Source organism: Hyposmocoma kahamanoa, unplaced genomic scaffold (assembly GCF_003589595.1).
Source record: "Hyposmocoma kahamanoa isolate Upper Pololo Valley unplaced genomic scaffold, ASM358959v1 64, whole genome shotgun sequence".
NCBI lineage: Eukaryota > Metazoa > Arthropoda > Insecta > Lepidoptera > Cosmopterigidae > Hyposmocoma > Hyposmocoma kahamanoa.
In genome coordinates, this window is record NW_020653852.1 from 16,609,707 (window position 1) to 16,622,616 (window position 12,910).

Here is a 12,910-nt window from a genome sequence, read left to right on the forward strand (position 1 = left end):
CCAAGTCATTTATAAAAATTATGAAAAATAATGGTCCCAGGTGAGAACCCTGGGGCACTCCAGATTTGATTTGGATAGCACTGGATTTGAGACCCTTGACGGCAACCAGCTGACTGCGATTCATCAAATACGAACTCACCCATCTTAAAAGACTACCATGAACTCCGTACCATGAGAGCTTACGACAAAGCAGCCTATGGTTTACTTTGTCGAAAGCTTTCCGGAAATCGGTGTATATTGCATCCACTTGTCCACCTTTAGCAAAAGCTGAACACAGGTACGTTTTATATTCGAGTAGGTTTGATACAGTAGATTTACCTTTCACAAAACCATGTTGCTGATCTACGAGTGATGACTTCACATGAAAGTAGATATAATCATACACAACGGACTCGAATACTTTGGCAACACACGATAAAATGCTTATGGGTCTATAGTTCTCACAAACAGACGGATCTCCTGATTTATGAATAGGAATGACATGCGCTAGTTTCCAAACAGATGGAAAAGTCCCAGTGACGAGGGATTCGTTAAATATTAGGAGCAAGGGAATGCTGAGCTGAGATGCACATTCTTTGAGGAATTTTGGAGGTATTGCATCCGGTCCCGCACCTTTGTTTTGGTCTAGTGATTTTAACTTATTCGCTATATCCTTCTCTGTCAATGTGATGTGAGATAGTACATTGTTACATAGTGGTGGAAGATCTGAAACTGACAACTGAGGACAGTCCTCGAAAACCGATCCAAAGTACTGAGAAAACAACTCACAAATCGCCAATCCATCCGATGCAGAGATGTCTCCGAGTTTCATGGTACTAGGCATCCCAACCTTGGCTTTTTTGTTATTTACAAAACTCCAAAAAGCCTTAGGGTTTCTGTTAATGGCTCCCTCAGAGGCCGACACGAAATCTTTGTAGCACTGATCTAAAAGAGTCTTACCTCTTAGTCGCAATAACGAAAAGGTATCATAATCTCTTGGGTTCCCAAACATTTTATACTTCCTATGAAATTTATGTTTTTCCTTTAGGCATAATTCTAGAGCGGGTGAGAACCAGGTGGGATAAGAGTAATTTAGAGATCTTTTCAGGGGGACATGCCTGAGAATAACCTTGCTTATCACAGAGTAAAAACAATCAACTTTTGAATCGACATCAGGACAGGATAATTCATCGGCCCAATTTATTTGATCAAGTTCTAATCGTATTGCGTCATAGTTACATTTATTGAAATTAAAACGTTTATTATGCTTAGGTTTTATATTCTTAGGTTTTTGTAAATTATCTTTGATAGTTATTTCTAATGAAGGATGATGCCGATCCTTGCGAGTTAATGGAGTGGCTTCAGTAATTGTAATATTCCTAGAAGTAGATGACAGTACTAAATCTAATGTACGTCCAAGGTCGTTAACAATGCGATTAAATTGATGCAAGTTACAAAGAGACATGCACTCATATAATAGTCTTGACTTTCTATCAGAGGGACTGTTAGGTATTAGGTACGAATACGGTGGACTAGCAGGTGACCAGGATAGGCTAGGTACGTTAAAGTCCCCCAGTACGATACAAGTGTCATATGTCGGCATGTAAGTTATAGTTTTAAATAAATTATCATAAAATCGCTCAAGATTCTCGGAAGGCAAGTCCGGCGGTAAATAGCAAAGACATACGTGAGTAGCAATGTTAGACTTATCCTTAAAGGAAATAGTGATCCACAAATCCTCAACTTCACTCTCCCAGTCCTTATGACAGATTACATTTAGTTCTTTTTTAACGGCAATCAGCACTCCGCCACCCGCGGTCTTACTGACGCTAGTAGATTCACGATCTCTCCGATAAATATTATAACGAGAATCAAAAAGCTCTCCATCAAATATGGTGTTGTTTAAATTGGTTTCAGTAAGACAAATGCAATCGTAATTACAGTTTAGTACGTTGAGGTATAATTCTGTGGTTTTAGATCTAACTCTATTAACATTTTGGTAAAAAACTAACATATTTAAATACAGATAAGATATTCAAGTAGATACATTAAGCAAAAGGTTTAAAAAAAATAAAAGGGGAAAAATTACTTAAGTTTACGTAGTTCGTTAACATTTCTAATATGTATTGCAGAATCGTTATCAGATTTTCTTATATAGATGCGTTCGTATTTCACCCAGACATATTTGTAGGAGTGCTCTGCTGCAAATTTACGTGTTTCGGCATGAAGTTTCTTCGTTGCAGGAGACATATGCTCAGCTACATATATATGCTGTACATCACCCTGGACTCCCAGGTGCGATGAATTAAGTTTGTTTGAAGTATTCGCTTTATTATAACGTCTTACTGCAGACAGCAGGCCATCTCTTAAACGCTCTGACTGTAGGGTCAGAAGAATATTACGCGGTCTGTGAGAACTAGGATCTAGCTTAGCAACGCGACGGACGGCACGGACATCACTGACCTCAAAGTTAAGTTTCACAGTATCGTACAGCTTCATAACAATGTCTAAAACGTTTTCACTACGTCTCTCAGGGAGCATCTGAATCTCCACATTGTGGCTACGGGATATTTTCTCGACAGTTGATAATCGGCGTTCCAGGTTTGTGTACTCCGTCTCAAGAATGGCTCTCTCAGATTCCAAAGTTCTAATTTTAGTATTGGCTTGCTCAAGATCCGTCTTTATGTCAGATTGCCCTTTCTGTAAGAAGTCCGTCGTTTCACTGAAATCATTCTCCATTTTATTCAATTTGCTATTAATTTCTTTCATGACAGTAGAATGAACCTCGCGTGCAACGTCTATCTTAAAAACTTCAAGCTTACGGTCTAAAAGAGCTTCAAATTGTTCCAGGGTAATAGTGTTATCACGACTGTTGGATTGGGATGATGGGGCAAGCGTGGCTGCTGGTTGCTTAGAAGTTCTATTAACGGAAGATACACTATTAGGTTGCAATAGGCGGGGTCCATGCTGTGCCAGTGAAGCTAACGAAGTTTGCGGTCCCTCGTCATCGCACGACATAGCTGAAATGTTTGCTTTTGCCTTAGGGGGCGAGTGTAGACTGTATTTGCGCACAGGGGTGTTATCATTTTTCGCTGAACGATGAGTAATATTTGAGCACATCGGACAGAACCAACTACGTTTCTTACGGACATACTCAGCGAGGTAAACATTTTTATTCATATTACAGCATTCATAGTGAAAAATGTCATTACATCCAGAGCATACCATTAGGCTATCATCTTCTACTGGAGATTTACAAGCATTGCAATCCATGATGATAAAAAAAAAAAATCACAGAATGTTTACGTCGCGTCGTAGATATAGCTAGCTTGTTACAGGTATTAACACTGTGACTCCGAGAGGCAAGACTTTGTAGGCATAAATGAGGGAAAACTACTCTTAACTAATCTTTGACGCTAGTGACGTTATCGCTGCGGAGACACGTTGCTGGTCGGGCGCACGCGACTTTCACCCGTCCACAATGCACGAAACCGTGAGATTTGGATGCACTCTTGCAACTGGTAGTGAATACTCACTGGTCAGCTGATTTTTCTATTGTTTGAACATTTCTTGAGATTACACCAATAAAACTTAATCACTTCACTTGTATAGTATTGAATTTAAAAAGTTTGTAATTTTAATTATGTTTTCGTGATAATTTCAAAACAGAAACTATGATATTTCCAATGCTTTAGAATAAAATATTTAGCCACGACGAACAAAAGATGTCAACTCGATAGTCGCTCGGTCAAAGATCTTAAAAGAATATTAACTGATAGGAAGTCGAATCTTCTATACAGATACAGCGAGGACGGAGAAGGGCCTGAAGGCGGGGAGGAAGCTGAAGCGAGTGGCATCAGCATTTGCGTCTGTGTCAATACGAGTGGAGAGCAACAGCAACAGCAGAATCAACAGCAGCCCAGCCAGAGCAGTGGGTTGCTCACCGTCAGCGATGGTAGGCGACTGGTGCATCAGAGGTAAGTATTTAAAACTCACTGTTTATTCAATTACCTTCTTTCTTTTACTCTCCTGCAGAAATCGCCCAAACGCGCCACCACCCGTCTACTTTTTCTACGGCAAACCACACTGCTCCTTTTCGAATTAAAGAGTAGGGAGCATTAGCGCAATATAAAGTATAGGAAAGTTACGGTTATTATTAAATATTACCTAGTAGCAGTAATCCTCCTTGTGAAAGAGTTCGTCTTGAAAAGTACTGCCACCTTACCTATTTCTGCTGCACAGCAGTAATGTGAGCATTATTGCGTTCCGGTTTTGAAGGGTAAGGGCGCTGGTGAAATTAAAGGTGCATGGGACTTGTCAACTTAGGTCTCAAGGTGACGGGCGCAGTGGCAGTGCCCCTCAGATCTTTGTGTTTTAAAGCTCTGTGTGACACTGCAACTTGGACGGGCGTGTTGCTTACCGTCAGGTATACCACTTGTTCATGTGACTTGGTATCATACATTAAAAAAAATGTTTCTCCATTTGCGATGAAGAGACCCCCCGCACAAGCGTCCTTCGAGCGTAAGCGTTTTGCCAACGCACGCGCAGCGGCGACACGACGTCCGCTCGACCGTGATGCAACGCCAGCACGGCGTATACCCGACGTTCGGCACTATTCAGCAGTCGCTCAGTGCTGGATTGTATTATGCTCTCGCCACACCGAGGCGGCCGCGGGTGCGTTCCGGGCGCGGGAATTTTTATAATTTTAAACGGTCCGAGACCGGGTCTTTAGTGGGCTTTGACGTTGTATTCTTTTACAACTCTTGAGTGTGGATTTATTATGTTCCAATATGAATTCGATCGATTGTTTTTTATGTTGCTTCCTTAATGCTAATAAAAGCAGAAAATTGTCTTCATCGTTAGGTATACGACAGCGATGTGGTTTTGTTCTTTAAAATCTGTGTTGAATAATTTACGTGGCCGCATTTGGTGTCACACTGGCCGCCGTCGAATCACTATTCCACCGCGAACTACGCTTGGATCTGCTGTGTGGCACGCCACGGTACACGTTCACTTCCCGCAGGTCCGCCCCCGGAGCGCTTTTCCCGCTGTGTGGCCTGAACTTTACCGTGGTGCTGGCGTTGAGACGCCGCGGACGTCTCTATGCGTGCGTTGACGAAACGCTGGCACTCGAAAGAGGCTAGTGTGGCGGGTCTCGAAAAGAAGACTTTTCAATATATCTTTCCACATTTAAATGTATGTTTTTTTCTCATAGGCACTCACTGCGTAGATCGTCAGCTATAGATAGCCGCGAACTGCCGTCACCTCTACAACCTCTCTTGGATGAGGATAACTGCGGTGAAGTCCTGCTGCCGGTGCCCAGACAGCCTTCTGGTAAGACATTTGCGTATTACCCAACTTACGCGTCACTTACCTGGCCCATACAAGCCATTCGTAATACCTATGTCTAACTCACACAGATACATCATATAACATAGGTCGCTGCGTTTAGGAAGTAAAGTGCAGTTAGAAAAGTGTAATAGACACTTATTATAAAAACTAGGTAATGTAGAAGCTTGTCTAAGCTGCAAGCTTTAATATTTAATTAGTTTTTTTTATTTATTCGTTTAAGGCCTGAATTAACCCTTATAAAATATACCTTAAGGACTAACATACATACAATATAATATAACAAAATAATTAAGTAAAAAAACAATCTGATACTAATATTTTAAATTTATATTATTATTTAATTTATATTAAATAATAATATAAATTTAAAACACTCAGAAAAAATTCCTTCGATCCGGTCGGATTCGAACCGACGTCTTCTTGCATACCGTGCCAGACGCTATACTAACTAAGCCACGGAACGAACCAACGGACCTCATGAATTCTTCTATGTGCTTGCGTCGTGTCTTTGTACTTGGTCTTTCAACGACTTTTTAGTCGTAGCGCCATCTATGAGAAATCTATTACAGATTTATTTTATAATTATAACAAACTAGTGGAGTAATTTCACAAAAAATAATTGAATATCAATTCAATAACAATTTAATTATGTGAATATAATTGTCAAGCCCTACTGAAACCATAAATGTTCTTAAAATTCATTGTAATAGTTATAAAATAAAAGGAGAGCAATAAAATTATTGAGTATTGAGTATTGAAGCAGGCTGACTATCGCCAATCTCACGAAATCGAGGTCCGTATATTTTGGGCTCCATTAGGTGTCCTAATCTTTATATAGTTTGGGTTAAGTAATCTCCGGATCAGACACAACATTCCATTCATAAAAAATATCTCCCAAAAGCGGAAACCAACGCCTCAAGCGAGCTGTCCCTCTCGCACATGGTGAGCGAGAACCTGCCCCCTCGACCCTCGATAGTGTTGGACTCGTCGCAGCTGCCTCGCCAGCGTTCCACTGAACAGCAACCGCCGCAGCCGCAGCCGCCGGCGCCTGCGCGGCCTGAGACCATGTGCTAGAAGGATTGGTAAGTCGAAAGCTTATAAACACACACACGTCGACTTATCGGCTAAGTCGAAATTACGGTCAATGTTTAAGAATTACCCACTATAGAAAACGAAAGAAACCCTGTTATGCCCGTCTTATGGTGAGATCATTCAAAAATAGAAAACATTAATGTTAGAATGATTACCAAATAATTAGCCGAATTGAACGAAATTACATTCCGAACTATAACCCTGGCCAAATTCGATGTAGAATAAATGTCAACAAACAAAAACATATGATTTTCACGGTTTTCACCTCAGACTGTGTTACAGTTACCAAAATTTCAATATTTTTCCCCAAAATTCTATTAGGCTATTGATAATTTAACCTTGAAGTTTTGTCTTTGATGAAGTTTGTTCAAAAGAAGTTTCAAACCAACATAAAAAATACCTGTAAATAATTAGATAGATAGATAATAAATACACTTTGTTGCTCGCACACAAAACAGAAACAGTACATAGACAACTTAGAATTAATGTGGGCAAAGGCGGCCTTACCGCTGAGAGCGATCTCTTCCAGGCAACCTTTGAGGCAGAGGAGAACTGAACAGAGAGGGAGACGTAGTGTGCCAGTGATAAAAATTTAAATAAAAAATAATTATTTGTAAAACTGTATAATACCTAGTGATTTTATTTGAAGGGAGAGATTGCAAACATTTCTAGTTCGAGTAGTAGTTCAACTTCAGAATCGGAAATTAATATGTAGTAAATTAAAAATATAAAATATTTTTTTTATAATTTTTGTTTCTTTTCATCTTCCCTTACCTTCCATTACATTACTATATCTGGCAATAAATATTAACAAGATTAAAAAAAATATTATGACTTATCTATTTAAATTCCAATCACGCGAGCAGGCCGTGGGCAGAGTTATCCTAAATAATGAGCATTGACTATTTGTTGTGACATATTCTTCTCGCCTGCTATTGTTGGTTGCCTAGCAACATTTTTTAATTAAACATTCTATATCGAAATTGGTTAGAGTATAGTTATAATGACATTACGAGTATGACATTTTAAAAGGGGTCACTGATAAAAATAATGAGCCATTAATCGGTACTTATGGTTGGTAGGTTTTTCAGTAAAGATCAAAGTTTTTCTATTTCATATAGCTTTTTCAATGTGAATTCGTCGTCTAAACTATGTTTAGGTAACAAAGTATTGAAATACTTACTTATTAAATATATTATAACTTATTTATATAAAAAGACCTCAAAAATTCGTGGAATACATCTATTTGCCAAGTTTTGTTGAAATTGGTTACCGGAAAGCGCGCGAAGCCGGATTCGTCCCTTACTTGAGTCCACCTCTAAGGATGGCAAACTAATTTTCTTCAAATTTAAATGAGACCAATACTGAGGTACCCTCTTTTCAACAAAAAAAGAAACCTTAAAATCGGTTCACACATGCCGCAATCGCCTAACATACACATACAAAAAAACAAGCAGTCGAATTGAGAACCTCCTCCTTTTTTGAAGTAGGTAAAATAAAATGGATTCAACATTTTGTTTACATTTAAGTATCATTGATTTATATCAATTAATTTCTTTTATAGGTACCCATCCAGGACCAACAGCTCCATCATAAAAAATTCCAAGTAATTTTTAAATTACAATAAAGTTAGGAAAACCAAATAATTATGAAAAATATTAAAATCAGTACTGACGACGAGTATTAGCTTATATGTATAAATAGAAACACCAAAAATTACTAATATAATTATACTGTTGAAGTTTTAAACATTTTGAGGCAGTTTTCATAAGCTGACGTAGTTTTCGTTGTACAATTAGCTACAAAACTTATTGAACAGACGTAATCATGGACGAGCAAAAATGAAATTACTTTCAACTTTCAATGTCGCTGTGAAATAACTTCGATAAGTCAATAATTAAAATATAGTTATAATTATTAATACAAAGATCCAACACTTAGAAAAAATTCCTTCGATCCGGCCGTATTCGAACCGACGTTTTCTAGCAAACCGTGCCAGACTCTATGCCAACTAAGCCATGGAACGAACTAACGGACCTCACGAATTTTTCTATGTGCTTGCTTATTATGTTGCTTGACGAAATACTTTCATACATTTCTCATACGTGACGCTACGGCTAAAAAGTCGTTAAAAACCAGATATAAAGATCCGACAGACAAGCACATAGAAAAATTCGTGAGGTCCGCTGGTTTGTTCCGTGACTTCGTTGGCATAGCGTCTGACACAGTTTGCTAGAAGACGTTGATTCGAATTCGGTCGCGTCAAAGGAATTTTTTGTAAGTAATTTCACAAAAAAATAATTGAATATCATGGTTGCGAAACATCCTGACATTTAATAAAACACTTAAAATATAGATATTAAAATATTTATTAATGATACCAAACTGTCATGAAAATGTTAAAATGTTTTTCTATTTTCATAACTTCTATTCTGTACTCCTAATCATAAATAACGTAATCGACATGACAGGGATAACGAAATCTACGCGATTTTCGTTCAGAAGGGCAATTTTGGAAATTCCTTTTGATATTATTAACCATTTTCTTCGACGTAAATTTCTTTACGCAGGATTATTGTCTTAATATTGAGTTGGTACCTGAGCTGAGATCAAACTGAATTTTATAAAAAGGTCGATAAACTGCTCTTTCATTTATAAAATAAAGAATAGGTCGAACTAACGCGTTCAGTCTACAATCGCTTCTATAATTTCGGTTACTTACATCTATAACGATACACATTTTTATTTCTAATATACTAATAACGCGTAGTAAGGGTAATGCCAGACGAACGTAATTTAGTGAGTTGTGAGTCGCGTAATTTACGCTACATTCGGTTTCATATTAAAGTTCGGTTTATGCCACACGATGACGTTAAATAAATTCTGTACCGACTCACGCGCGTAATTTTTTTTTAATAATATTAAGTGACGGGACAAACAAGTCGTGCGCCTGATGGTAAGCTACACGCCTGTGCATAACACTTGCAGTGCCACTCCGAGCTTTAAATCGCAAAGATCTGAGGGGCACTGCCACTGCGACGGTCACCCTGAGACATAAGTTGACAAGTCCCATGTGCTTGTAATTTTACCAGCACCCATACCCTTCAAAATCGGAACGCAGTAATGCTCATATTACTGTTTGGCGGTAGACATAGGTAAGGTAGCAGTACTTCCCAGGACGAACTCTTTCACAAGGAGCTCTACTGCTACAAAACTTACGACAGAACTTCGACCGCACTGTGTGACGTGTTTGGGAAGGTGTAGGGATGAATGAGGGAAACATTTGTTGGCATGTAGTAAGTACCTTGCACATCTGGATGTTCACAGAAACATTCATGCATAGTATATGAAACTGCCTACACTTTAATCTTTTCATACTGACTGAATGTACCCAGCTTCTTTTTCTAACATTATTTTCTAATACTGTATAAATGTACACTACATTTAATGGATCAAACACCCCGTACAAATGTTTAAAAGTAACTTAATAAAATACATTCATCAGGCGTCCCAACCGAATATCAGTCGAAAGTAAACTACGACACTCAAAAAACGCGACTTACAGCTCACAAAATGACGATGGTCTGGCCTCATCGTAAGACGTATCTGGACGCGCTGGTTTCACTAATTTTGGGCTAAGAGCCCAGCTACACGGTTGAGCCTTTAAGGCTATAATGACTGGATTTAGACAATTGCCTGCGGACTGTCCTTCCGTGTGATCTTTGTAGACTGAAATCAATTCTATTCTAAAACTTATCATATCGAAGTCGCTCTTGGACTGCAACGCTTTTTTTCATCATGAAAATATTATCATTCATGTTTATAGGAAGATAATTACAAATAATAAACATTTAACACCTTGACATTCATACTTGTTATGCCACACAGCAAGTGGTTGAATGTGGAAGTGGTTATAGAAGGCGAGTCCCTCCCTTATTAAAAAAATAAACGAAAGCATAACGTAATTTAAAAATGGCGTCCAAAGATGAACGCACATTTATGAGCAGTAGTATTATATAGTTATTAGTTATATGAAACTTCAGTGTGAGACTATTATCTTAACTTCCCAATGAATTGTCTTCTAAAATTTGAAACTTATAACGCTGTATATAAACGCAAAATTTGTATTCTATCTTTAAACACTTGGTCCAAGCATGCATTTCATACTTATATTATGATAGAATGTTACATAATACGCAAAATAAGTAACTTGACGCCCAAATGTAAGGAACTTATTTTGAAATTTATTTTTAACAATTATTTTGTATAAAAAAAAGAGAAATGTAGTCTTTTCGAAATGTATTGAAATTAATTTCATTGGCTCGATTGTATGTACAGTAAGTGTTCTAATTTTTAGTTAAAAGAATGAATATAAGTCAACCGGCTCGCGTTGTTCAAATAGTAATACAGCAAACAATAAAACCTTTATCATTATCCATATCAAATATTTACATTATCATCTTTATTTATATATGAACTCTACAGAATCATTAATAGATAATTAACCTGTAGAATATTAATATCACGAAAACCGTTACACATAAGTACATGTTTAGATGTAAATCAAGTAAATTATTGTCTATGGTCGACTAGTCTCATGAAAAAGTTTCTAAATCTGACATCTCTGTTGGAAGGTAGTTTTGTCGAAATATTTTACATGAGACTCGTGTTGATTTTTAAAGCGTGAAACACACACCGTTAACCGCAGCGACAATGGTTATATCCACATTATAATAAGATAACTATGGTAACACACACACACGTTCGCATAATAATGAAAAGCGCGTGACGACCAGCGCTATACAACGCGAGTGCATCGCGGAATTATGCTAATGTGTGCGTCCGTACACGGCACGCGGAGGGCGCGCACACATTCAAACCGCGATATTACGTTTGCATAAAGTTACCATGATACTTATCTATTATACTTTGTTATAATAACTTTTTTACTAGCTTATGACTGGATTGTATATAAACCGTTGGAGTGACATGCTATTACAAACTTATAAGCAGCTTTATCGCGATGGCGATACGAGTGTGTGCTTTGCGCCTTAGGTATACTAGTGAGATGTCAAATTGTAAAGAATAATGAAAAGTTTTTTCGAAACTAAGGAGAGACAATCGACAATACAAGTATAGTGCTCACGATGTAAATAAATCCTGTTGTCAGAGTTACGTAGAGTAGAGCAAGCTGTATTACAATATTGAAAATTCGCTTTAACTTAAATTTTCAATACGTTACATATCTAAAAAGTTACTTAATATTGTTTTTCGAGCTTCATTTAAAGTTGTTTTGATAAAATTCAATAATTATAAAGGTGTACTTACTTATTTCAGTGACAGTATTTTGCCAAAACATATATCAGACGTTATCCATATATCAGACGTTATCGGAACTGAGGTAGAATGTAGTTTTAAGAATCGTATTTTTAAAATTCTTATTAATAATAAGTACTTAATGTACGAATGCGAAATTTCGTTAACAAAAAAAATTAAATTATGTACTTATTTAATAATTATAATACCTGCCGACAGAGTGAGATATTTATTTAAATGATTAATAATGAGCACTTCCCGTCTTTTCTGGATAAAATCATTTATATATTGGCTAAAAATGTCGTCACTTGTTTCTCTGATTACCGTATCGGACGCATTACCATGAACTCTTGTTACAGTTTAGTATAGGTTCGTAACGACAAAAAGCGGAATGTGATGTACACTTCTTGTAGCACTGTCTCACAACGACTCATTTTGTATCCTAAACTGAATTGTAATAAGAATTCATAGTAAGACCCCAGCCACCAATCGCAGTATATCTACCTTTTTGATATATATAACTATAATTCGATAATTTTGCCGCGAACAATATATGCTCTAAAAAATTATGTAATTCTAGTTAGAGCATAATATAATATGACAAGTAATGCAACTCCCCAATCGTCAATGACTACACTTCGCTTGGAGTATAGCGTTGTCACATTATTATTTTAATTGTACCTACAAGTTATAAACATTTGTCAAATATAGTATTTATTTATTGATTTTTTATACCTACATCGCGGATTAGTATCTTGATTATGGGATAGAATAGAGGATAGGATCATGAAATAGAAATGAAATGCGAGTTTGTATGTACACGCATGACACAAGATACCCCTACCATGAACACTAGCCAACATTATTTTTTGGTAATTTTTTGTTATTTTTGGAAGCAGCCATATTCATTTACTAATATTATGCTCACCGAATTTTGTGGAAAAAATTTACAAACAAAAACCAAAATTCGAAAACAACAAAGGAGAAAACGTATTTTGTGAATAAAAAAAACAGAACAGGTCCAAAAATTAAGCTGGCGTAGTCTTCATTAGAGGTATCGTTTTGGTTCTGAGCACGTAAATATGGAAAAAAGTGTTATATTGTATAACACTTTTTTATCTAATCTTTATCTAAGCCGTTAAGTTCATTTTGGTCTGACTTCCTGATCTTG

At 37.1% G+C, this 12,910-nt stretch overlaps 1 protein-coding gene across 1 annotated transcript in view; it reads left to right on the top strand.

Moving 5' to 3' along the window:
* The window catches only part of LOC113230905 (transient receptor potential cation channel trpm), a 542,480-nt gene extending 534,069 nt beyond the window's left edge, over positions 1 to 8,411 (top strand). Inside the window, exons 28-31 of the mRNA XM_026465015.1 lie at positions 3,780 to 3,956; positions 5,195 to 5,313; positions 6,233 to 6,413; positions 7,988 to 8,411. Of these exons, the coding sequence (XP_026320800.1) occupies positions 3,780 to 3,956; positions 5,195 to 5,313; positions 6,233 to 6,405 (469 nt within the window). The 3' untranslated portion in view covers positions 6,406 to 6,413; positions 7,988 to 8,411. The remainder of the gene's footprint in view (positions 1 to 3,779; positions 3,957 to 5,194; positions 5,314 to 6,232; positions 6,414 to 7,987) is intronic.
* Positions 8,412 to 12,910: the final 4,499 nt, after the last annotated feature.